This window comes from Dipteris shenzhenensis, chromosome 26 (assembly GCF_047967505.1).
Source record: "Dipteris shenzhenensis isolate YYH24624 ecotype China chromosome 26, Dip_SZ_1.0, whole genome shotgun sequence".
Taxonomy (NCBI): Eukaryota; Viridiplantae; Streptophyta; class Polypodiopsida; order Gleicheniales; family Dipteridaceae; genus Dipteris; species Dipteris shenzhenensis.
Window position 1 is genome coordinate 36095751 of NC_141621.1, and position 26897 is coordinate 36122647.

The 26897-nt window shown below is 44.0% G+C and overlaps 1 protein-coding gene across 1 annotated transcript in view; it reads left to right on the forward strand.

Moving 5' to 3' along the window:
- Nucleotides 1-272: 272 nt before the first annotated feature.
- LOC147885011 (adenylate kinase 4-like) overlaps nt 273-26897 on the forward strand; it is a 30549-nt gene continuing 3924 nt past the window's right edge. The window contains exons 1-6 of the mRNA XM_087397557.1: nt 273-456; nt 980-1105; nt 1381-1526; nt 1641-1760; nt 4585-4752; nt 5043-5132. Of these exons, the coding sequence (XP_087253683.1) occupies nt 997-1105; nt 1381-1526; nt 1641-1760; nt 4585-4752; nt 5043-5132 (633 nt within the window). The 5' untranslated portion in view covers nt 273-456; nt 980-996. The remainder of the gene's footprint in view (nt 457-979; nt 1106-1380; nt 1527-1640; nt 1761-4584; nt 4753-5042; nt 5133-26897) is intronic.

The following is a 26897-nucleotide window of genomic DNA, read 5'->3' on the forward strand; positions in this document are numbered from 1 at the left end:
AAATCAAGGGGAAGTGAAGAAAGTGCAGAGGAGAAAAGCATGGCAGATAACGTAAGCAAGGAGAAAGGAGGTGGTAAAAGATAGCATAAGAAAGCGTGTTGTAGTAGAAGAGTTCGAGGTGAGGGAGGGGGAAGAAGGTGAGGTAAGAAGGAGGGCAAAGGAAGAAGAAATGGGCTGCAGGAAAAGGGTTGTAAAAAGGAGGGGGAAGAAGATGAGGTAAGAGACTTGGAGAAGGGGGGAAGAAGAAGGTGTTGCTGAGGGAAGAGGAAGGTGTTCCTGAAACACCAAACCCAGAGCAACAACAGCAACCCACTTCTGATTTGTGTGACTCACTACCACAATTGCTCCATTTTTGCAGACACAGAAAGAGACAGAGAGCTCTAGGAAGTAGAAATACCACCTTCTTCTTCTTCTTCTTCTTTAGGCTCTCCCCTTCTCATCCTCAAGCCCTGGCAGGTTTTGTGTTTCTATCCTCTTTCTGTCTTGTGTTTGCTTCTCTCTCTCTCTCTGGGTTTTGTTGCTCGCCTGGCCATCTTTGAAGAACTGCCCTTCTCTTTCTTTGTTGCTTGCCCTTCCTTCCCCATCCCTCCTCGCCTGCTCGACTGCCCATCTCTCCTCTCTGCTTTCTTGCATCTTCTTACCATTTGCCTCTGCTTCTTTCACCATTTGGAGCTCTGTTTCTGCATCTCTCCCCTGTGCTCTATTCCTAACAGAGCTCTGTTTCTGCCCATCTCATCTCTTCTCTCTGGCCTCGTCTTACCATTTGCCTCTGCTTCTCTAACCATTTGGTGCTCTATTTCTGTTCTACACCTCAAACATTTCTCCCTTCCCTGCGCTCTCTCTCTTTCCTGGTTTTGCTTACTCTCTCTCTCTCTCTCTCTCCCTCTGCCCAACTCAGCTTTCGTCTGTCCTGCATTCTCAATCTCTCCAGTGATTTTTGTTGATTGTTTACTCATCACTCCCAAATTCTTTCCTCCAGGTGCTTGCATTTTCACCATGGCTGCTTCCCCGGATCTCGCCGATGTTGCCACCCCAGACCTCATGACAGAGTTGCTTCGCCGCATGAGATGTGCCCCTAAGCCGGACAAACGCCTCATTCTCATCGGTAACTCTCCCCGTTTCCATGCTTTGAATTCGGCGATTCCGATTGGTTTGTTCGATTTCTTCTAAGAAACAAAAACTAGCACGCTTGAACACTCTCGTACAGGCAGCAACGTTCTTCGCGTCTTGACGGAAATGCATCCTACCCTTCGATTCAAGCATTATGCGCCTAGACATGCGGGTTTTGCGACACGACGAAATTACAATTTATTGCTCAAGGCGGGTTCAGAGAGGCGGGGATGAACATAAATGCGAGTTCTCAATGTCATTGGTATGCAGGTCCTCCTGGAGGTGGAAAAGGAACCCAGTCACCTCTTTTGAAAGACGAATACTGTCTTTGTCATTTGGCAACAGGAGATATGCTTCGATCAGCGGTGGCTGCGAAGACTCCTCTGGGAATTAAAGCTAAAGAAGCTATGGACAAGGTAGGGACTTACCATCGTCAATTGTTACAGCTTGGACCGCTAATATAGGAAGTACTATTGCAAGTCTCGCTTGTTTCGCGTTTTGAACATATGTTTGGATGATGGAACTTTTAGGGGGAGCTTGTCTCGGATGAATTAGTGGTCGGTATCATTGACGAAGCTATAAAGAGACCATCGTGCGAGAAAGGATTCGTTCTTGATGGGTTCCCGAGAACTGTCGTTCAGGCGGAAAAGGTTTTGTTTCTCATCCGTCGTGCTCCAGAGTATATTTGATTGCAATTCACTGGAAAGTGGTTTATGATGTATGCATGCCATGAAAAACCTATGCAGAAAGAATACGGTATCTGGCGCTCTTTCATGCATTCAGCCGGATCCCTGCCCTTGCGTTTCGATTCTGAACATTGCTTCTTGCACACATATAATGAAGTTTAATGCGCCTGTAGCGGACGCACAGTCTAGCACTCATCAAGAAATTATGGAAAATTTTTGGAAAGAGAACATTACTCAAGGCTGTAAAGTCACAGCCTACAGAATGCTACATGCAAGACTGACTATTATCTGCATAAGGCTATGCGTCAGATTGGATTGCATGGCTTATGGGCAAACTGATGAAACGAGGCTTCCCAGTGCCAGTACTTGGTTGGCCATGCAGCAGACAAAGAGCAGTGATAGCTTCAAACTGCTGCTATGTTGTCTTGATGCAGGCTTGTTCAGTTTGTTCGATCAGATCTGAGCTGAAAGACAAGACACTCTTGAAAAGTCATGGAGATGTCGAGTCCCCCAAGTGGGGACTTGGAACGTTTGTATGCCAAATTTATGTGTTAGTTTACCCTTTTTATAGTAGATATGTGAGATGAGAGGTGAGGGGATAGAGAGAGAGCTGGCCTTTTATAGCTTCGTTGAAGTGAAATGGGAGGCCGGAGCTTCTCTTTTTTAAATCTTAAGCTCATGGATCAACGAAAGGGCCAAGCTTCGGCCTGCCATGTGATGGAGTAATGAAACTGCATTTTTTAAGAGGAGGAGTTTGTTGAGCGCTGATGGCATCAGTGGGAGTAACTAGTTCCGCTATACACATGGAGTTTATGGTTTTTAACCTTGTGGGTGACTATTTTTAGGTTAAAACGGCATTATCTGTTTGTTTTTAAGGATGATTATAAGGCAACTATGCTGTTCGCCTTTTCACATCTCTCAAGCTGTGTTTTTTCCCACATCCTCTCCATCAGCTCATCTAGGCTATTATGTTTGGGGCACGGCAGTCAATATACTATACATCCTCTGGTTCTGCTACCATGTTGGCTACAATGGTATCTCCTCGACGATGAGGAATAGTTTGTTGATGATGACATAACTGCTGCTCTGTGTCTCCTCCTTGGGCTTCTCATTGCCATCCTTCTTACTTCATTCTTATGATGAAGGAGTAGGCTCGGTTTAAAGCAAGAGTCCTACCATGGTCAGGTTAACAAGCATAGCACAACCAAGTTTTGGTCCAATTTCAATCACGAAGGTGGTCGATGATGTCGCCATGCAGTTACAGCTACCCATGTCATGGAAGATGCACCGAGTGTTTCATGCATATGGTTGGATTGGTACATTGGATCATCGTTGGATGCAGTCAAGGATGAGGAGGAAACAGAGGTGGCAGACAGTTGAGATTTTGGAGTCCAAGCAGATGCTTCACTGATTCAAGCATGTCAAGGCAGTGCCAGAGGATTTATTCAAGCAAGTTCAAACACAAAGGTGTGTTCAAGCCAGTTTGGTTGGATGAAGAGTTTCTTTTCAGAAGATCCTCAAAAGTTAAATGTAAGTCCACTGTGTTGTGTGGAGATGTCACCTCCATCTCCTTACAGAAGGGGTGGCAAGCCTCTGTCAGTTAGGGCATGGCTTGGGTAATAGGGCAGACCGTCAATTGTGAGCCCTCGTTAACAGGACAAAGGTTGGCCTGCCTTGCAATTAGGAGAGTAGATTAGGGCAGCAGTAGCCTTCTGAAGCAGGCTGTTCTCCTTGCATTGTTAGAAGTTTGAGCCTATTGTCAGCAGTTTTAGAACTTCCATGAGCTATAATTCTAAAAGGGTAGGGTTATTTGTGCAGGACATTTATTATGTTGTTCATCAAAATATGAACGATTGTCAATTTCGGCTTTTAAGTATTTATCTTTGTATCTTTGGAGAGGGGCTAGCATTAAAACTGATTGGCCCAATCCTAAAACAAGGGAGGTGCAATCTCAAATGTGTTGATGATGAGATGAATCCATGGCATCCCTAGAGAATTGCCAAATTCTTTAGCCTTCCATTATCCTTTATTGTATAGGAAGTTGCACACATGCGTTATTAGTGATGGATGTCTTGAGCAGTGGCCAGCCTCATGTTGAACTGAGTATGAAAGATTGGCAGTAAGCACAATTTCATCTTGTTCAAAAAATGGTGTAAGGGCTCTGGGCGAGGAAATGGGGAGAATGTTCGAAGGAGTAGTTAACATTGTACGTTGTCTTCACAACTCTAAAGATCTAATGCTGAGATACTGAGTGGTTTTAAGATTAGCTTGCTTTTATGGAATTGTAATTGCAAGCTTTGCGTAGCACAAACCCTATCATATTTCTGTTTTAGAGCCCATTAGAGCAATAAGCTTACTGTTTGAGTTTGTTCTTTCAAATCCTGTTGATGCTGTTTGCAAATCTAGTCCATAAATCTGTTGAAATGACTTGAGTGGTCTATATGTGTTAAAATGAAATGGGGAGAATGTTTGAAGGGGTAGTGAACATTGTAAGTTGTCTTCACAACTGTAAAGATGTAATGCCAAGATGACAGTTCAAACAAATGAATGCAAATGCTGCCTGCATTGTATGATGCCTTGTTTGTGTTACTCTGTTGAGCGCTTGATTCGAGGGGTTCATTCTTTGACATCAGTTGAACGTCTGGTATGGAAGGGTTGAATATGTCAAGAGTCGTGCTACAGGTGAGTGAATGAAGAAAGCGATCTTATTTATATGAAGCCTTGTGTGTATTACTTTGCACTGGAAAGGCTCACGCTTTAACCTCAGCAACCTGGTGTATGGCTGCAGCTTGATACCATGCTGGAGAAACAGGGAGTGAAAGTCGACAAAGTTCTAAATTTTGACATTGCCGACTCTGTTCTGGAGGAGAGGATAACTGGTCGTTGGATCCACCCTGCAAGTGGACGATCGTATCATTCTAAGTTTGCACCTCCAAAAGTCCCTGGCAAAGATGATGTGGGTGACGTGCTATTTATTGTCTTTTGGCTTCCTTGTGAATAGTTGTTTCACTTATGGCTTCATTGAAGCATATTCAAATGTGCGACTTCCAGTTTAGTCTTGGAAGCATACATTTAAAATTGCGTTAAAGAAGATAGTTGAGTTACAAACCTCAGGCAAAGCTTTTTGTGTGGGTTTCCTTCTTGTTTTTTTGAACGTTATATCATAGGTTATGGGGCAATTTGTTACATAATTGATGGCGTATGTTATAGAAAGAGCCTCTAGTTTAAGCCAATGCAACTTTTCAGATGACTGGAGAACCACTGATTCAACGCAAGGATGACAATGCGGAAGTATTGAAAAGCAGACTGGAGGCCTTTCACAAGCAAACAGAGCCGGTATACTCCCATGCATGCATATATCTGCACCGTTTTTATCTGAAGTTTGAGTTGTGGTCATTGTCCCATATCTATGTCTGTGGTTCTTGAAGGCTTGATTGATTTTTTCTATTGACATTATGCCATGTCTGATAGAAGAATCTCGCCCAATGTTTTATATGTGCGTGTGCCGGGAGGTTTGCCTGCAGGGGTGGGTGTGAGCCCTACGCGTGCCTATAATTCTCATTTAAAAGGTTTGGGTATGCATTCCATGTCTATTAATCACATTGCATGATAGAGGTTGGTGGAGTAAATTCTCTCTCTCTCTCTATATATATATTTGTGTGTGTGTGTGTGTGTGTGTATGTGTGTGTGTGCGCGTGCTTTCGTGCATATATCTATCTATCTGAATATGTATGTACGTACCCTTATATATACTCATACACGTACACATACGTCATGGTTTGTTAAGCTAGTTTCTAAAAATGAGGACCTTTAGATGTTTCAGAAATAAAACCACCTTTAGGTATTTGTTAGGAACTCTAGGTTTAGTTTCTCAAATTTTGTTTACTCCTCCCTTGCACCGGCATTCTGTTCCAGCCTGATGGCCATAAATCCTCTTGCTTGCAGCTGCTTACTTCGGCCCCTATTTGCAGCTCACTTTTCTCAGCCAACCATGTGATTTCAGTTGCATGGGGAGCAGCGTTAGCACTGTAGATAGCAGGTGCAATTTGAGATTTGGCTCAGCTTCTTGGTCGTTCCTTGCTCGAACCCCACTCACCTCAATGTGTATTGATATCACTATCAATCTATATTGATAGTGAGGGTAACAATATCACAGATGTGACTTTACATCTAGTGATTCATTTCATGAGGCAATAGATAGTTGGTGACTGGCCTACCTTAGCAATCCCGACACGCTATTGTAAGTTTGAAATTTGAGTTTTGTGACTTCTGACTTCACACTCATAGAGACTATCTATCTTTTAGACTCCTATAGTTCCTAGTGTACTTTGAAGGGTGAATAGTCAACTAATTAAAATTAATTTTCAAATTTTAAACTGTTCAGAAATGTGCGAGGTATATTGTATGTTTTCTCATCTATCAGCTTGGGCACATGTGACTGCAAAGTGTATGCATCATGCTCTCTCTCTCTCTCTCTCTGTGTAACGTGTGGGGACTAGCTGTGCAGAAATTAGATGAACATGCAAGGAAGAACTCAAGCATGAGATACACCAGATATCTTCCTTAACTTTAGTACACTGCTTTGTTTATACTATGGCATAAATGCCCTGACTACTGTTGTACACGATTGCCAAATCAGCATACAAAACTGCAGGTGGAGCTACGCTGCTGAAACAGGACACCCAACCTCGCCCATATACTGGCTGAAAGGTGCTGCTGGAGGCTGGTAGCTGAGGAGTCCTGGAATGAGGGGAAAAGCCTTCCTTATAGACGTGGGTTGGAAGGGCCTGTTCTGGCCGATCCTACCAGCCCTAACTGGCTGACCAGCCAATCGGCTGGTCGGCTGGGCTGTTTACTCAGCCCTAGGGTCGAACCTGGAGGGGGTTGAGGCTGCCTTTAAAAGGCGCCTCCCCCAGCCAGTTGTCAAGGCCACTTGGCGTTGACCCTGGTGCATGTGAAATTCCCCTCTTCTGAACTTGTTGCTAGGTGGATACCTTGCAACGCCTTGCCCTGGCGACCCAAACTGCTCTGCCATGGCTTGTGAATTTGGGAAAGAAGAATGGTCCCCCATTGATGGTGCCTGACTCATCCCTGGACTAGGGCTCACAAAGGGCTCACGGCATATGACAAAATATCTGGGGTCAGATTGTGGACATTCCCTAGTGCTTAAATTCTGGATGAAGCTAGCTGCTGAGGGACTGAGTCAATCTGCCAAGTGAAAGCGGTCTTGACGACCATCAATTGCTTGTTGAAACTTGAATGTCCTCCCAAAGAACTAGGGAAGTTTTCAAGCTGAGATTTGACAAAGATAGATGTAAAGTGCTAAAAGTTGAGAAAACAGCCTTATGCTTTGACTTTTTGTGGCTAAAAAATAAAGATCATGACATAGGTTCTAAAAAGAAAAGATACACAAAGGTAGTAAGTGTAGAAGATGTTTGCTCTTGGATAGATTTTCTTTTAGATAATCTTTACATCACAATAGGTGATTCTTTATTTCAACAAGTTATAGGAATCCCCATGGGCACTAATTGTGCCGTCTTTTTAGCACTTTTATCTTTTCACTTATGAATTTGAGTTTATGCAACGTCTTATTTCTATCAATACTTGCCCTATCGTTTTACATAAGCTTAGTCAAGTTAGGCGTTTTATAGATGATTTATTTGTACCAGATGTTCCTAACTTTCAAGACTTTATGTACAAAGATGCTAGAGCTTTTGGAGAAGGAATCTATCCTCGTGACTCTTGTGAACTGAACTACACTTCAAGAGGGGATTCTTGTGTTTTCTTAGATCTTAGACTTTCTCAATCTACCATAGGATTAGAGGTTGATATATATACGATAAACATGAACAACCTGAATATAGTGGTTTACACATTATAAAAATGCCTCACATTGACTCAAACATTTCCGATTTGGCAAAATATGGAGTCATTTCTTCCCAATTCCATAGATTTTCCCGCCTTTGTACAACTAAGGAGTCTTTTATCACTCAATGTAGTAATTTGATCACTTTACTATTACACAAGAGGTATAATCCAAGGAAAATAATGAAAAAAGTTCGCATATTCTTAGATATGAAGTCTTTTATCTATGGTGTTTCGGCCTTAGGTTTGTTTAGAATGATTGAACATAAGCTGAAAACAAAAAGCGAGAAGCTGAATAGCCCGTTTTTCTTTTAGTTTCAAAAGAGAGTTTGTTTGAGTATACTTGTGCTTTCTAAGTTAGAAATGTATTTTTGCCTCTTTGTAGAAACGAGACATAAGTGTAAAGGGCCATTTAGCTTTTTATGTTTTAAATGAGAGAGAGAGAGAGAGAGAGAGAGAGAGAGAGAGAGAGTTTTTTGGAAGTTTTTGTTTCTTGCCCAAGAGACTCCGCGGGTCTTTAGAAACCCAGTATAGCTGCTTATGCTTGGGCACTGATGACGACATAAATGTTGCTTTGCTTGCTAAGTATGTCTTCCTTTTGTTTTTCATAAAAGTTTTTGCTTACCTCTTTTTTCTTCTCTTTCATTTTCTCTTTTATTTTCTTTGTAGATTTTTGATCTTTAGAACTACAAAAATTCTAAATTTGTATGATTGGACTTATTCTAGTCTTACAAAGGTATATAGGGAATAATAGTTTGGCACTGGGATTGAGCTGACACTGCTTCAAACGCGTGAGGAACGAATGTGCCGTGATGATAACACTGCGGCTCTCTAAAACTCTTGAGAACTGGTACTGCTGCGAAGACTAGAAGTCGAATTGCTGAGGCGAGTCATCCGACCACACTACTACTGCGAGCTCCTAATCCTTGGGTGGTATGGCACTACTTTTGCTAGGCTCTTGGAAATATGAACTGCATGCTGTCCTCGTGAATTGCTGAGAACTGACATGGCTGTTGATAAGGAGGCACTGCACTCTGGAAGGCCAATGGCTGAAACTGGCTTCCCCACTGCGAAAGATCGACCGACATAGAAATGTTGGTGCTACTCCATGAATTGTTGGGGTGATGATCAAGCCACTGAGGCTAGGCAGCTGGGAAATTTCAGAATACTCATCTGCACTCTTGGAAACTGGGGTACTGTTGTCTGCATGACTACTGTGAGAGAAAAATGGAGAGCACCTGCCTTCTCTGCTGATTTGATAACTGCTAAGGGTAAAAACTCTGTCACTCTCTTGGAATTTGGTAATGTGGATGTAAATGTCTCCCGAAGAACCTGAGTGATGTTGGGACCTTCTGAAACTACAGCTGTATCTCTGAGAAACTCTGAGAGAGATGGAACTACGTATGTCTCCCCAAGGAGCTGAGAGGCAACCGGCATTGTAGAGCACCCCTTCAAGGGGTAGACCGTATTGGATGCTCTCCGAAGAAACGGAGGAGTTGTTGGGCACCCCTCAAATAAATCTACTGGCGAAAGGGTTGTGCGATGTCCGGAATTACAGTGCGATGAGTCATTGGTATTCCACTTGAAAGGATTGAAAAGATGGATGGCATAGCTTCTTCTTGAAGGGATACTAGGACTAAGCCTGTCTCCCTATGGTACTAAGGAAGTACTAAGATTGATGAGCACACCTCTGATGAATCGACCAAAGTGCTGTCATAACCAACGGAACTGCTGGTGTAGACATTGGTCACTGTTGAAGGGTTCCGTAGACAAAAGAGAGCACGTACAAGGTACAAGGGTCGATGAGAAATGCCGTCACGTCAACTAGGATAGATGAAAAAAGAGTACAAGGTATTTGTACCTAGACCTAGGACTAAGTGTCCTAGGTGTCACATAGGACTAAGTGTCCTATGTGGCCTAAAAGGCACTAACACTACAAGTGCCTATATTTATGCCTACAAGGCACATACCATGGCCTATAGGGCATCACTAGGACCACCAGGAGATGGCCTACAAACCCCCCTCCATGGGATGGGCTGAAGTACTCTGGAAACGTCTCAGAATACCTGGTATTTTTTGGTCATGGTGGCACATGTTCATCCAAAAGGATATAGCCACCTATGAATGTACAAGGGATGTCAGATCATGTAACAAAGGGAACCAAGTGTAAAGCCTGTCGGAAGACTTCGAACTTGGGATGAGGAAGTGCCTTTGTAAACATATCTGCTATGTTGTTCTTTGTCTGAAGATAGGACAACTCTATGTCTCCTGCTGACAACCGCTCCTGAACATAATGATAGTGAACTTTAATATGCTTGGTACGCGCATGAAACACTGTGTTACGCGCAATGGCCAAAGCACTATGGCTGTCAGTGTAGACAATAGTGGAGGATGTTTGGCGAATACCAAGATCTGTAAGTAACTGTCGAAGCCAAACACACTCTACTATAGCAGTGAAAGCTGCCCTGTACTCAGCCTGACAGCTAGATGTGGCAACTATTGGTTGCTTCTTGCTGAGCCAAGAGATACATGAATTGCCAAGCAAAAAACAATTGCCAGTATGTGACACTCTGGTGTCGGAACATCCTGCCCAGTCACTATCCGTGTAAGCATGCATGGTAAGTGAACCCTGATCACCATAGAAGAGGGCTCAATCCTGAGTGCCCCAGAGATATCTGAAGACTCTCTTCACTGCCTGCCAATGCTGTGAACTGGGCATGTGCATGAATCTGCTAGATTTAGATTTAGATGCTTGTTTGGGAGAGACTAAAATGAAATCGTTTAGACTTCACAAGCAGTTGTAGCTTGAATGAAGAGATTTGGACTACTTTTTGATTAGCCTTCTCCTTTAGTGCTAGCCTTCGTCATGGCTGAGTTTGCCCTTCACCCGCGGAGTGCCGACAGAAACTCAGTACGAAGACTTTGTATAAATGGATGCTCAAGTATGTGTGGGTGTGTGGATTTGTATGTGTGAGAGCATACTTTATACTATGGTCTACACCCACTGTTGGGCGCTGATGACGTCAGTGGGGATGTCATAGTAGCTAGTCTCTGCTATGCGTGATGGAGTTTATGGTTTTCAATCTTATGAGTGACTCTCGTGAGATTGAAACTGCACTATGTTGTGTTTTTAGAGGATGAGTTTGGGAATGTTCCTAGATTCATCTAGGTATATGCTTCTGCTGTATTAGCGGACATGCAAATTTCACCTTGTGAAGTTTTCGTCCAAGTTGCGGCCTGCTAGTATTGCGATAATTCTTTCTATCTTAAAAGGTGGGTTGCCCTATTAGCTAGATTTAGACTTAGATGCTCGTTCGGGAGAGACTAAAATGAAATCGTTTAGACTTCACAAGCAGTTGTAGCTTGAATGAACAGATTTGGACTACTTTTGATTAGCCTTCTCCTTTTGTGCTAGCCTTCGTCATGGCTGAGTTTGCCCTTTACCTCTGGAGTGCCGACAGAAACTCAGTACGAAAACTTTGTATAAATGGATGCTTAATTATGTGTGGGTGTGTGGATTTGTATGTGTGAGAGCATACTTTTATACTATGGTCTACACCCATTGTTGGGCGTTGATGACGTCAGTGGGGATGTCATAGTAGCTAGTCCCTGCTATGCGCGATGGAGTTTATGGTTTTCAATCTTATGAGTGGCTCTCGTGAGATTAAAACTGCACTATGTTGTGTTTTTAGAGGATGAGTTTGGGAATGTTCCTGGATCCATCTAGGTATATTTGCATGAATCTGTTGAGCTGAGATACTGCATACTGTAAGTCAGGTCTGGTGTGACATCAATAAATAAGGCATCCAATAGCCTGCTGATAAAGAGTGATATCACATGGTGGGCTCCCATCATGAGCTGAGAATTTGAAGCCAGGGTCCACTGGAGTAGAGATTGGCTTGCATTCTCAAACTGAAAACGATCAAGGAGCTGTCCAATATACTTGGATTGAGACATCATGATACCCCCCTCAACATGAGCAAACTGAATGCCTAAATAATAATGGAGCTGTCCCATGTCTGACATGTCAAAAATCTGCTGCAAATCAGCCTTGAAAGCTGCAATTTGCTGAGTATTTGGGCCCGTGATGAGCATATCATCCACATATAAAATCAGCACTAAAAATTCAGATCCACTACCACGGACATAAAGAGTGGGTTTTGTGGGACTAATATGAAAACCAAGGGATAGTAAGTGTGCATGAATTTTGGCATACCGTGCCCTGGGTGCCTGCTTCAAACATAAAGGGCTTTTCTAAGCTGGCATACCTTATTTTCAGAATTAACGACCTCAAAGCCAGGAGGTTGTGTGACATATACATCTTCCTGCAGATCCCCATGAAGAAAACAATCTTGATGTCAAGTTGGTGCACTTGCCAATGATGATGGGCTGCAATGGCAATGACACATCTAATGGTAGTAATCCTGGATGTGGGAGCAAATGTCTCCTCAATGTCAATGCCTTGTTGTTGGGCATATCCTTTTGCAACAAGACAAGCTTTGTATCGATCTATGCTCCCATCAGATTTCCTTTTTAATTTGTAGACCCACCGGGTACCAATGGGATGCTTGTCGGGAGGGAGATCTACTAATTCCCATGTGTCATTTTTAGCAATGGAATGTAACTCAGCTCTCATTGCATCCATCCACTCTTTGCTGTCAAAAGCATCTTTATGGCACAAGGGCTCTTCATTGCAAGCTGTAGCAAGGAGTGCAAACTCAAGAAAGTGACCATGGATCTGTCTATTGCGCCTGATCTTGTCCGGGCAGCAAAAGGCTGATCTTGTTTGCCGTCCCTCAATGTATCAAAAAACCATATGGGAACTTGCCTTTGCTATCTATTGACAGCTCTTTCTTCAATGACTGCATCATGAATAGTGGGATCATTTTGTGCTGGAAGAGAAACCTGCAAATCAGCATGGGATAGTGGCTGATTATTTCTTGGTGGAGGGCTTGTAGGAGGCTGATGTTGCTGGTCAAAGTCCTCTTCTGAGGATGGCAAAGGTAACGAAGATTCAAAGGCATCAAACATGTCAACCTCTGGCTTAGCTTTGCAGTCCACAAGAGGAGAAGTTGAATGTTCATCAAAGATTACATTTCTACTGACAATAATCTTCCGAGTATTTGGTTGATATAACCAATACCCTCTGCTCTTCTAGCTGTAACCAATAAATATGCATTCGATTGCCTTGTCATCAAGCTTATGCCTCCGCTGAGATGGTACATGAACATATGCAAGAGACCCAAAAACTCTCATGTGTGAAAGTGAAGGCTTCCTGCCTTTCCACGCTTCATAAGATGTAATAGTCTTCAATGCCCTTGTAGGTGATCTATTCAGCACATAGTTGGCACACATCACTGCATCAAGCCAAAATTTATTGGGCAAAGACTTGGCCTTAAGCATGCATCTGGCCATCTCCATTGTGGACCTGTTTTTCCTTTTAGAAATAGGATTCTGCTGAGGAGTGTAAGGAGTAGTGCGTGAGTGAACAATGCCCCGTGAAGACATAAATGCATCAAACTCCTTTGACATATACTCTCCCTCCCTATCTGTGTTGAGAGTGACAAGCTTGCATCCTAATTCATTCTCAACCATATTCAGCCACCTCTGAAAGCATGAGAAAACTTCAGATTTGGCTTTTAAAGGATATACCCAGCAATATCTTGTGAAATCATCAATGAGAGTCGTAAAATATTTGTACCCCCCAATGGCATTTGTCCTCATTGGGCCACAGACATCACTGTGTACTAGCTGCAATTTCCTTTGTGAGAGTTTTGGACAATTCTTTTGAAAAGGAAACCGATGCATCTTACCCAAAAGACAACCCTCACACACATGTTTGGAAACTGTGTGAGTTTGAGATACATCATTTGCCATCTGCTGTGAATGTAGCTTTGCAAGAGCTCTATAATTCAAATGACCCATTCTCTCATGCCAAAGATGAGTTTCAGCAAGCTGTGAATCTGAAATAGCAAATGCTTCAAGAGAAAGTGCAGCCGAGTGATGATCAAGGTGATAAAGCCCCTTTTGCAAAGTGCCAGTGAGAACTATGGCATTGTCATCACGAAGATCATAAACTAGGCATCTGTAGCCATCAAAAATAAGTCTGAAACCTGAAGTAGCAATTGCTGAAATTGAGATCAGGTTGACTTCAATTCCAGGCACAAAGAGAACATTTGTCAAAGTGGTAGGATGACTTGAAATAGATGTGAGCTGCACATCTCCAATTTCTTTTACAGCATATGAAGCATTATTAGCACATGTGACAGTCCCCCCTTGAGGTGCATCAGCTGAAGAGTGAAACAATTGTCTGCAAGATGTGACATGCTTGGAAGCACCACTATCAAAGTACCAGGACTGAGCATCATTAGCAGTAAAGAGTGCATCAGCTTTGGAGGGATCAAATGAGCAATGGACAGACCATGCCCAATCATCCTGAAGCACATGTGCATGTGAAGCATCTGTTGGCTCATGGGATTGAGTAGCATGTGAGGCATTAACTGTTAATCCTGCTTTCTTTTTCTCTGAAGCAATGCACTTCCTGCATTCTAAAATGTCATGTCCAGGCTTGCGACAATAGTTGCATCTTTTCTTCTTTGACTTATCTGCTGTATTTTTAGATGCATGGGAGGAATCGCAGCTGCTATGCGTAGATTTTGGCTTGCCCATAGGCTTGAAAGCCTTGCCTCTTCCTATCTTCTGTGAAGCAAATGCATGATCAGGAATAATGGCTTGTCTATTAGCTCGACTTTGCTCTTCCTGCAAAAGCAAAGTAACTAGCTGAATAAAAGAATAGTACTCTGGATTACCCATGGCCACTAATCGAAGGGTTGTAGCAAACCCTTGGTATGTATTTGGTAGTCCATTCAATGTGGTACTGACAAGTTGTGAATTTGGCACCACCTTATCAATGTTGGCAAGTTGTTCCATGAGGTCCTTGACCTTTGTCAGGTATGCATCGATAGAGTCACCTTCATTCATACTGACTCCCTGTAATTGCCTTCTCAAATATGCAACATGAGCTTCATTGCGAATTTGATAGAGAGAAGCCAATTTATCCCAAGCATCCTTCGCTGTCCTGCAAGACCGGATGTGTGGAATAATGATTCTCTTGCATGATAAAGCAATACATGAATGTGCATTTGCATCTCTTGCATCCCATCTTGACTGTTCCTGAGTTGGAAGAGTAGCAACAGGAGTGCTAGAAGATAAGGGATTAGGAGGAGTACCCCCTGCAGAGGGACGAGCAGTAGAGGCAACCACTGTAGCATTGGCTGGCCTTAGATCAACCCCAGAAACAATATTCCACAAATGCTTTGCAACTAGAATATGTTTCATGAGATAAGACCACATCGGATAGTTGGTGCCATCCAACTTCTCATCTTCACGAAGAACGTCAAATAGATCTTGATTGTTCCCAGCCATAGCAAATGTGATACCCTGAAAGAGACCTGAAAAACCACTGCATGACTAACTGCTTGAAGTGAAGGACACAATAATGGGAAGGCTTCGTCATTTCGCCATTGCAGGATCCACGTGAATGCCACGCCTACTCACAATATGCCCCAGGTACTCAACCTCCTTTGCCATAAAATTGCATTTGTTGGCTATTGCATAAAGCTGATTCATTTTCTAAATTTCCAGCACTTGCTTCACATGCTTAATGTGCTCTTGTCTATCCTTGCTGTAAATGAGGATATCATCAAAGAAAACCAACACGCATCTGAAAAGAAGTGGCTGTAATATCTTGTTGCGTGGAAGGTGGCCGGTGCATTAGTCAATCCAAAAGGCATCACCTTGAATTCATACAAGCCTCGTTTTGTGCGGAAGGCCGTCTTGTGCTCATCTCCTTCTTTCACCCTGATTTGATGGTAACCATCGCTCAAATCTATATTCGTGAAAAACTGATCACCCTTGAGTTCATCCAATAGGTCATCTATTTTGGGGATTGGAAACCTGTTCTTGATAGTGGCCTTATTTAGATCCCCACCTCTCGGAGCCCATGTCATACAAGCCTCCGAAATCTAATGCTTTGAATACTAGTAGGAAGGTCCCGGCTCCTAACAAGATTAGATAGCTGATCCAATTGACTGAGCTCATGGGTGGAAGACCCATAGGAACTAATTGGATATGATGAAGCTGTTGGACGAGTGGAAAACCCATTTGACTTAACTGTATAGACTGAATGATCCCCTCGGGTGGGTCCCCAAGAGAATAAGCTGCTATAAGTGGAAGATCTCCATGGGTGGTAGACCCATGAGGCTCATCATCTGTGCGTGCTGATTAAGTTGAGCTGGCCCCAGGGATGGAAGACCTTTGAGAGCTGGCTGTGAAAATGATTGCAAGAATTCCATGTGTGGAAGACCTTGAGGAACTGCATGTAGCTGCTGTGGAAACTGAATGATCCCTTGGATTGGTAGACCCAAGGGAGGCCATGGTCTAAGTTGCTACAGAATAGTCCACTGAATTGTGTGCGGAGATGGAAGACTCTTGAGTAGATAAAGGACCGCCTATTGCTGAATAGTCCACCATACCGTGCTCTAGGGTGGAAGACTCCTGAGCGGACGATGGACTCGCGCTGGTAGCTATTGATGAGGAGAGGAACTTTGAGCATGCCATGAGAAATTGCTGATGCTGTAAAAGCATCTCTCGCTTGCGTTGGACCTCTTATACTGCCAAGTCGACACGACGTCTGGATCAATGTGCGGTCGGCTCAAGGTGTTCGTGTTCCAACAGAAGCTAGAAACGGTCCAATGTCGTTGCATCCTCCTTTGTCTTCTTTCCTTGCTCAGGCTACTCATAAAAGAGCGTTGAAGGAGATGATTCTGCTCCCTAAATGCTTGCCTGAGAGCTGCTATACTAGACGGGTGCATGATGAAAGACTACTAGACCCATCAACTAATGCAACAATGACTTCTAGAGGAAAAAAAATTCCCCCCAAACATTAAACGCATATGGATGAAGATGGAAGCGGGCCCGATGCACAATGGAGGGAGGGAGGGAGGGGCTCATGGAGAATGGTACTACCACTAGTCCGAGGTAAGGACAAAATATCCCAACCATGCTCTCTCTTCTGCTGAGTGAGTCCCCATTGCTATGCTTTGTTTCCAGGACTCTGAGAAAATATTACAAAATATCCCGAGCATGCTCCCTCTTCTACTAACTGAGTCCCCATTGCTAAGCTTTGCTGCCAGGACTCCCTCCAACCTATTTCAGATCGGAAGGGACCATACTGCTCTGATACGAAGCTAACATGTGGGAACCAGCTGTGCGGAATTAGATCAACATACAAGGAAGAAATTGTAGGATCGGATAGAAGACAGAGAGAGTGCAGGTAGCAAAGAGTCGTAGAAGAACACGCGTCACGTCAATTAGATAATGAAAAGATACAAGTACAAGGTACTTGTACCTAGACCTAGGGCTAAGTGTCCTAGGTGTCATATAGGACTAAGTGTCCTATGTGGCCTAAAAGGCACTATCACTACAAGTGCCTACACTTATGCCTACAAGGCACATACCATGGCCTAGAGGGCATCACTAGAACCACCAGGAGATGGCCTACAAACCCCCCTCCATGGGATGGGCTGAAGTACTCTGGAAACATCTCAGAATGCCTGGTATTTTCTGGTCATGGTGGCACATGTTCATCCAAAAGGATATAGCCACCTATGAATGTACAAGGGATGTCAGATCATGTAGCGAAGGGAACCAAGTGTAAAGCCTATCGGAAGACTTCGAACTTGGCTGCTATGTTGTCCTCTGTGGGAAGATAGGACAACTCTATGTCTCCTGCTGACAACCGCTCCCGAACATAATGATAGTGAACTTCAATATGCTTGGTACGCGCATGAAACATTGGGTTACGCGCAATGGTCAAAGCACTCTGGCTGTCAGTGTAGACAATAGCGGAGGATGTCTGGCAAATACCAAGATTTGTAAGTAACTGTCGAAGCCAAACACACTCTACTATAGCGGTGAAAGCTGCCCTATACTGAGCCTCACAGCTAGACGTTGCAACTGTTGGTTGCTTCTTGCTGAGCCAAGAGATACATGAATTGCCAAGCAAAAAACAATTGCCAGTATGTGACACTCTGGTGTCAGAACATCCTGCCCAGTCACTATCCGTGTAAGCATGCATGGTAAGTGAACCCTGATCACCATAGAGAATTTGAAGCCAGGGTCCACTGGAGTAGAGATTGGCTTGCAATCCTCAAACTGAAAACGATCAAGGAGCCGTTCAATATACTTGGACTGAGACATCATGATACCCCCCTCAACATGAGCAAACTGAATGCCCAAATAATAATGGAGCCGTCCCATGTCTGACATGTCAAAAATCTGCTGCAAATCAGCCTTGAAAGCTGCAATTTGTTGAGTATCTGGGCCCGTAATGAGCATATCATCCACATATAAAATTAGCACTAAAAAATCAGATCCACTCCCATGGACATAAAGAGTGGGTTCTGTGGGACTATTCTGAAAACCAAGGGATAGTAAGTGTGCATGAATTTTGGCATACCGTGCCCTGGGTGCCTGCTTCAAACCATAAAGGGCTTTTCTAAGCCGGCATACCTTATTTTCAGAATTAACAACCTCAAAGCCAGGAGGTTGTGTGACATAGACTTCTTCCTGCAGATCCCCATGAAGAAAAGCGGTCTTGATGTCAAGTTGGTGCACTTGCCAATGATGATGGGCTGGAATGGCAATGACACATCGAATAGTAGTAATCCTGGATGTGGGAGCAAATGTCTCCTCAAAGTCAATGCCTTGTTGTTGGGCATACCCTTTTGCAACAAGACGGGCTTTGTCTTGATCTATGCTGCCATGAGATTTCCTTTTTAATTTGTAGACCCGCCGCGTTCCAATGGCATGCTTGCCAGGAGGGAGATCTACTAATTCCCATGTGTCATTTTTGGCAATAGATTGTAACTCAGCTTTCATTGCATCCATCCACTCTTTGCTGTCAAAAGCATCTTTATGGCACAAAGGCTCTTCATTGCAAGCTGTAGCAAGGAGTGCAAACTCAAGAAAGTGACCATGCTGTCTGTTCCCTTATTATGTCCAGGCAGCAAAAGGCTGATCTTGTTTGCTGTCCCTCAATGTATCAAGAAGCCATCTGGGAACTTGCCTTTGCTGTCTATTGACAGCTCTTTCTTCAATGACTGCATCATGAGTAGTGGGATCATTTTGTGCCGAAAGAGAAACCTGCAAATCAGCATGAGGTTGTGGCTGATTATTGCTTAGTGGAGGGCCTGCAGGAGGCTCATGTTGTTGGTCAAAATCCTCTTTTGAAACCCTCACACACATGTTTGGAAACTGTGTGAGTCTGAGGTACATCATTTGCCATCTTCTGTGAATGTAGCTTTGCAAGAGCTCTATAATTGAGATGGCCCATTCTCTCATGCCAAAGATGAGTTTTAGCAAGCTGTAAATCTGAAATAGCCAATGCTTCAATAGAAAGTGCAGCTGAATGATGATCAAGGTGATAAAGCCCTTTTAGCAAAGTGCCAGTGAGAACTATGGCATTGTCATCACGAAGATCATAAACTAGACATCTGTAGCAATTGCTGAAATTGAAATCAAGTTGACTTCATTGCCAGGCACAAAAAGGACATTTCTCAGAGTGACAGGATGGCTTGAAATGGATGTGAGCTGCACATCTCCAACTCCTTTTACAGCATATGAAGCATTATTAGCACATGTGACAGTCCCCCCTCGAGGTGCATCAGCTAAAGAATGGAACAATTGTCTGCAAGATGTGACATGCTTGGAAGCACCACTATCAAAGTACCAGGACTGAGGATCATTAGCAGTAAAGAGTGCATTAGCTTTGGAGGGATCAAATGAGCAATGGACAGCCCATGCCGAATCATCCTGAAGAGCATGTGCATTAACTGTCAATCCTGCTTTCTTTTTCTCCGAAGCAATGGCTTCTTGCATTCTGCAATGTCATGTCCAGGCTTGCGACAATAGTTGCATCTTTTCTTCTTTGCCTTATCTGCTGTATTTTTAGATGCATGGGAGGAATTGCAGCTGCTATGCGCAGATTTTGGCTTGCCCATAGGCTTGGAAGCCTTGCCTTTTCCTGTCTGCTGTGAAGCAAATGCATGATCAGGAATAATGACTTGTCTGTTAGCTCTACTTTGCTCTTCCTGAAAAAGCAAAGTAACTAGCTGATCAGAAGAATAGTGGTTTGGATTACCCATGGCCACTAATTGAAGGGTTGTAACAAACCCTTGATATGTATTTGGCAGTCCATTCAATGTGGTACTAACAAGTTGTGAATTTGGCACCATCTCATCAATGTTGGCAAGTTGTTCCATGTAAGGGAACGTGCGATTACAGCATCAGAAGATGTCAATGTAGGACAACTAAACAGAGGAATCTATCTGACGAACTCACAGACAATCATCGAAAGATTGTATGAGTGACATCCGGAAGTAGCAAATCTTGGAAAAAGTTGAATCTCCAAAGACTATGATTTCTGTTTTTCCAGAGTCCAGCCAATATGTCTATGTGCTAGGAGTTGGCCAAATGGAATAACTCCAAGCATCACTCACCATAAAAAAACCTGTTGACGAAGAGGAAGTTTGCAGCTCTAAAGCTGCTGTAATTTTCTGCACCACCAGTTGACATTATGATTCATAGACCAAATCTGATTTGCATGATCTAAAATCGAAGGTGGAGGCATCAAGGCCTTACATAAACTGGCCATTGAGACATCAACCAATAGCAATGGATGAGTGCCTGAGCCCTGGCAGTGTAGAGCCTAATCTGTAAGACGATAAGTAAGCTCTAGTTTGGCACCCGTAAGGGTGTTAACAAACTAGCGCACCATCGGCACGGCTCACAGATCATGGATGGGTGAGATTGCCTGCCCACGTGCAGCCCACCGCCTAGATACATTCAATGCAGCATGGCCGGCTCTAGTCTGTAAATCCCCTAAGAAACATTGAAGCATTTGAGAAAGATAATGCCAAAGGGGGCAATAATACAGCCCCAAACCATACTGGCTGGCTGCTGATGGAAAAGGAAGTAAAGTACCATCGGCATGAATGAAGCACATCATCCATCAACTGAATCCCTTTGGACATGATAAAATAAACCCAAAGGGGGCAATGATGCAGCCCCAAACCATACTACCTAGTGTGGTAGGGAGAGTGTGAGAGCACACACACACACACACACAGGATAAGCAACTAGAAGTGTGGGGATAAATGGTATATGTGTGTGGCAGCTGAGATGCCGTTGGCTGGTGGCTGACGGCGTCGGAACTGAGCCTAGCGTTGGCTGGGCCTGACGATGGCTGATCGACAAGGCTGAAAGGAGGCAAGTTTTGCAGGATGTCGATGCTGCCTAGCGATGGCTGGCGGTGCCCCTTGGCTGTTGATAAGTCCCACTTTTGGGCACATCCACGTTTGGGCTCTGATACCAGTTGTGGTAGGGAGAGTGTGAGAGCACACACACACACACACACAGGATAAGCAACTAGAAGTGTGGGGATAAATGGTATGTGTGTACCTCCCCTAGCACAAGCTTTTATATGAAAGGATAAGGTTACAACACTAAGTACGGTGTACTTAGTGTACTGAACAAATAAAGTACTAAGTGTACTTAACTGTACTTGGGTGGCCATAGAGCCTTTACCCCAACACCTAGCTGCTGATGGAAAATATAATAAAGTACCATTGGCATGAATGAAGCACATGACCCACCTTTGGATGAGATAAAACAACAGCGTCTAGGTTCTTGCAAAGCAAGGGGACAATCAAACACCCTTGACCAATGCAAACTCTCAGCATGCAGGGAATTTCCATCAAGAGAGTTGCGACCATGCCATTTGAGATGAGAGAGTTTCTTTCCAATCTGAAAACATCTAATTTGAAAACATTCTAGAGGCAAAAGGGCAGTTCTTACTCTGCCATCAATATATAACCAAAAGAAATTCCTATTGAGTGTGTGGACAGTGGCCAACAGAATGAGTGGTCAAATGTGAAAGCAAGTGACGCATCACAGCAGCCCAAGGCAGCATCATTTTCCCCTCATGTGCCAAAATATGTATGTGAATATTCAAAATATTCAGGCCACCACACATCTTTGGTGAACAGAGGTGCTTTATGTGAAGGGGACTGAAGGGGGAAGAAGAGCAAGCACAAGAGAGTGAGAGAGAGAGAAGACTCAAGGTGTGTGGGTGTGAAGTGATGAGCCACACCACAAACTCATTTGTTTTATTAGGATTAGGTTTGCCCTATGACTGTCTTAAGACAGTCATAGGTGTCCTATCTTTAATGAAGGGTTGGCAATGTGCCTTTACCCCAACAACCTCCCACCTAAAGGCCAATGTGCCTAAAGGGAAGAAAAGAATAAAAATTACAGCAATATACAGTTACTGTATACAAGACCATAAAATAAGAATGGTCTCATCCTAATCCCATGATGTGGCGGCAATGTGCAAACCGCTCTGTAGGCAAGCTCTTAGTGAGCAAATCTGCAGGATTATCATCAGTATGCACTTTCACAAGCTCAAGTCGCTTGTCTTCCAGTACCTCCCTGATGAAATGATATTTCACTTCTATGTGCTTGGTCTTCTTATGAAAGACCGGATTCTTTGCCAACATGATAGCACTCTGACTATCACAATGCAAAACTGGCATATCTCCTGTAATGCCCAAATCTCCCACCAGCCGAGTAAGCCATATTGCTTCCTTGCAGGCCTCAGTGGCTGCAACATATTCAGCTTCAGTGGTTGACAGTGCAACACATTTCTGCAACCGAGACACCCATGATATAGCACCTCATGCAAATGTGAAGATATAACCGGTAGTAGACTTCCGGTTATCTGCATTCCCTGCATAGTCTGAATCTGTAAAACCATGCACCAATGCATCCTGCCTACCATAGCATATGCACAAGTCTTTGGTACCCTTGAGATACCTCAAGACACCTTTCACTGCTTCCCAGTGCCGCTTGCCTGGATTTGCCATATACCTGCTGATGACTCCCACCGCAAAAGCAATATCCGGACGAGTGGCAACCATGGCATACATCAAAGATCCAACTGCAGATGCATACGGAACCTTGGCCATTGCAGCCTTATCATCATCTGATCTGGGGCTGTCCTTACTGCTGAGTTTTAAATGTGGAGGCAACGGGGTACTAATAGACTTCCCCCCCTCCATTTTAAACCTCTGCAGTACTTTGTCAATGTACTCCTTTTGTGACAGAAATAAAAGTCCCTTGGACCTGTCACGAGTAATCCGCATGCCAAGAATATGATTTGCATCACCCAAGTCTTTCATGTCAAAAGACTTATGCAGTTGTTTCTTCAAAGCACTAATCTCATGCTGAGATTTACTGGCAATAAGCATGTCATCCACATATAGAATGAGTAGCATCAAACTGCCATCCTTTGCCCATTTGGTGTACAGGCAATGATCGGTCTCACACCTATGATACCCTTGGGACTGCATGAAGGCATCAAACTTCTTGTACCATTCTCTTGGCGCCTGCTTGAGTCCATACAAGCTTCTCTTGAGTTACACACAAGCTGCTCTTTCCCTTTAATAGCATATCCCTCTGGTTGACTCATATAGATCTCATCATGGAGATCTCCGTGAAGAAAGGCTGTCTTCACATCCATCTGACATAAATCCATGCCGTCATGAGCAACAAGAGCTAACACTGCTCTCAAAGTAGTCATCTTGACTACAGGGGAAAAGATCTCATCAAAGTCAATGCCCTTCTCCTGCTTAAATCCCTTGGCAACCAATCTGGCCTTATACCTTGGTAAAGCATTTGAATCCACTTTGACTTTGTAAACCCACTTGCATGGCAAAACCTTTCTGCCTGCAGGTAGCTGCACCAAGTCCCATGTATCATTCTGAAGTAGGGAGTCCATTTCTGACTGCATGGCTTTCTCCCACTTCTTTTTCTCTGTTCTTCCCATAGCTTCCTTGAATTTGGAATCCCCAAATGTGGTGTGGTAACCACTGTCATCCAATAAGCCAGTGCTAATCAGATTTTTCTTGATTTGCGGCACATGGCGGACACCATCAAGCATGAATATGCGTCCATCAGGAAATACTACCTGTATACTGCCAATCCCTGCAATCTGACATGCATAGTTGTTCCCAAGATGAACAACTCCATGAGTACCTTTGTAGGAAGTAAACCACTCCCTATGAGGAGTAACATGAAAAGAAGCACCTGAATCCAAGAGCCAGGTGTGCATGTCATGGCCATCAATAACCAAAGCATGTGCTATTACAGCAGAAGAGCATAAAACATCATATATGTTACTGTCACTGTCCTCTGCTGCAACATTCACTGCATCCAAGTCATCTGCCTTGGCCTTGCCTTTGCCTTTGCTTGCATTTCCTGCATCCTTTGTTTCAGCCTTCTTGGCTTTCTGATCCCGTATGAACTTGAAACACTTAGACTTCACATGTCCCTTCTTGCCACAATAAAAGCATTCAATATCCTTTTTGCCACGGGACTGACTACGGGATTTGGACTTACTAGCAAATCTCCCCTTCTGCTGAGTCCTGCCTCTATCCTGTACCTGCAAAGCATTTGAAGACTTGCTGCCCGCATTATTCTTCCTGCTCATCTCCTCCATAAGGAGAGAGCTCTCTACATCAGCATATATAAGAGTGACATTTGAATTAGACAGGGTGGTCTTGAAAGTGTCCCAACTCTCAGGGAGGGTACACAACAAGAAAGTAGCCTTGAACTCCTCATCAAGATTCAACCCCTGTGCAATCAGCTGTGTAAAGATGGCATTGAACTCACTCAAGTGTGAGGTCATAGCTGTACCTTCCTTCATGCGAAGATCAACCAGCTTCTTCAGCCAATAAACCTTACTGGCTGAGCTCTTTTGGGCATACAATTCTTCTAGTCTTTGCCATAGACCATAAGAGGTCTTTTCAGCCTGAACATTGAACACAAGAGTGTCTGAAATAGTGAGCTATCAAAATAGTGAGCATGATAGCTGCCCTTGCAGACAAATCAAGCTCTTCCCAGTCATCAGCTGCCATGTCAGATGGCTTGACACCCTTCACCCTTATGGGCTTAGCAATCTTCTTTAACAGAAGTACATTCAAGCACTGTTCTGCCCATAATGCATAGTTGTGTGCTCCTTCCAGTTTCTTTATGTTCAGAATTGAAGAATCACTTCCCCCTGATGCCATATCAGATAAGGAAAGTACCTGACTCCCTAGAAGTAAAAAAGGACTGAATAAAAATTCTGATTTCTCAGAAAAAACCTGCTCTATTCAAGAGCCAGAAGCACTCTCAATGGTGCTGTTTTTTACTGTCAGGTAAATCTGCAGCAAAACAGTAAATGACCCTGCAAATACTGTACCTTCTGACACACTGTACCGTGCTCAAAGAGGCATAAAAACAGTAATTTCAGACTGCTGCAGCTGCTCAACAAGTGCTTTACAGTGCATAATCATCTGACAAAGCACAAACACTGCTGTAAACCCTGCTGTACTGACTGTACTGATCACTTCTCCCACCTCAGATGAGGTATTGCACTGAGTTAATATGCATAAACCACTTGGCAAACACCCCAAAAAGAAAAGACACTTCAGCCTGTCACACAACCTGCAACAGAAAATGGGATAAATCCCAAGCAATCACCCTTATACCAAGGGGAGAAAATGCATCTAAAGATCTCTGTCGGTAACCCAAGTGCTATCAAACAAAGTCTGGGCAAAAGCCCTTTGATCTGACACCTGAATCAAGTGGAGAACACCTCAACACTGAGGTAGCATGCAATATGAAAATCTCTCTGACAAAATCATCCACCAATGTAATGCATATACTGCCCTGTGTAGAAATGACATACACAGATCCCAACGTACAAACACTCAATGAGGAACCTTATGAGCACTGTCAACGATGGACAGTTAGGGACCGAGTAAACTCGATGCGCCCTGGCCAAGCGTGGCTCAACTGAGGTTCTCTAAGTGTTGCACAAGAAATGTGACCTGCAAGAAAATATCACCTCGACACTGCGGAAATCAAGACAAATGTGTGCTCTCTGGCACCACACTGCCTCAAGGCATACAATGCATCACCTTCCGGGCAAAAGCCCTATGATCTGCTCACCTGTAAACTGAGATTCAAACCCAGTAAAAGCATATGTCCTCTTGCAAAATCAAGGCATTACCTTCCCAGAACAAAATAGCTGTGCAATCAACCACACACTGTGGTTCTCTTCACCTCAAGCACGAGATGAATGAAAGTACTTGCTGTACTGTCAAGATAACACAGTTTTGTGAACTGAAAAAAGACCCTGAATCAAGAAGAATGAAGAGTAGAATGCGCTTTTACCTCTCTTTCTTCCCCAAGCAAAAAAAATCTGCGCCTGCTGAACTTCCTGTACCGGCGCAGTGTACGGAATCCCAGAAGAAGGAAAAACAGAAAATGTCGAAAGTTTGCCCTGATGTAACTCCCTGCAGGTGCGGTGGCGTCGTCCGTACGACTGTACGGCCGTACGGCTGCCCTTGGAGTAGATTGCGCGACACCCGAAGGGCTTAGTAGCTAGCAGCAGCTGCTATGCAGTTGCTAGCTGCTGGCGAAAAAAAAATGCGGCGCCGCTGTGCTGCTGTCAGCAGCTGCTGTACAGCCCGCGACCCGCACCACAGCCCGTGCCCGCGCCCGAGCTGCGCTTGTGCCCACGCCACAGCCCGCGCCTGCGCCCGAGCTGCTCCCTTGTCCTGCTCGATGCCCGTGCCCACACCCGCGCCCTGATTCGTGCCAGCGCCCGAACCCTCGATGCAGTGCCGTCGCTCAATGCCCGTCCGTACGGATGTACGGACGACGTACGTCCGTACGGCGCTGGCTAGGTGGAGGTCGAGGGAAGAGGTCAAGGGTAGAAGGGAAACCTTGCTCTGATACCAGTTGAAGGGGACTGAAGGGGGAAGAAGAGCAAGCACAAGAGAGTGAGAGAGAGAAGACTCAAGGTGTGTGGGTGTGAAGTGATGAGCCACACCACAAACTCATTTGTTTTATTAGGATTAGGTTTGCCCTATGACTGTCTTAAGACAGTCATAGGTGTCCTATCTTTAATGAAGGGTTGGCAATGTGCCTTTACCCCAACATTATGGAGAGTAATCTAATGCTCTTACGGCCATGTTTCGAGCGCCAAAAAGTCTTCATAAGAGTGGTCATGAAAGATGCAATATCCTTCTTACCAAACATCATCAAGAACTGTCTATAGGCAACCAA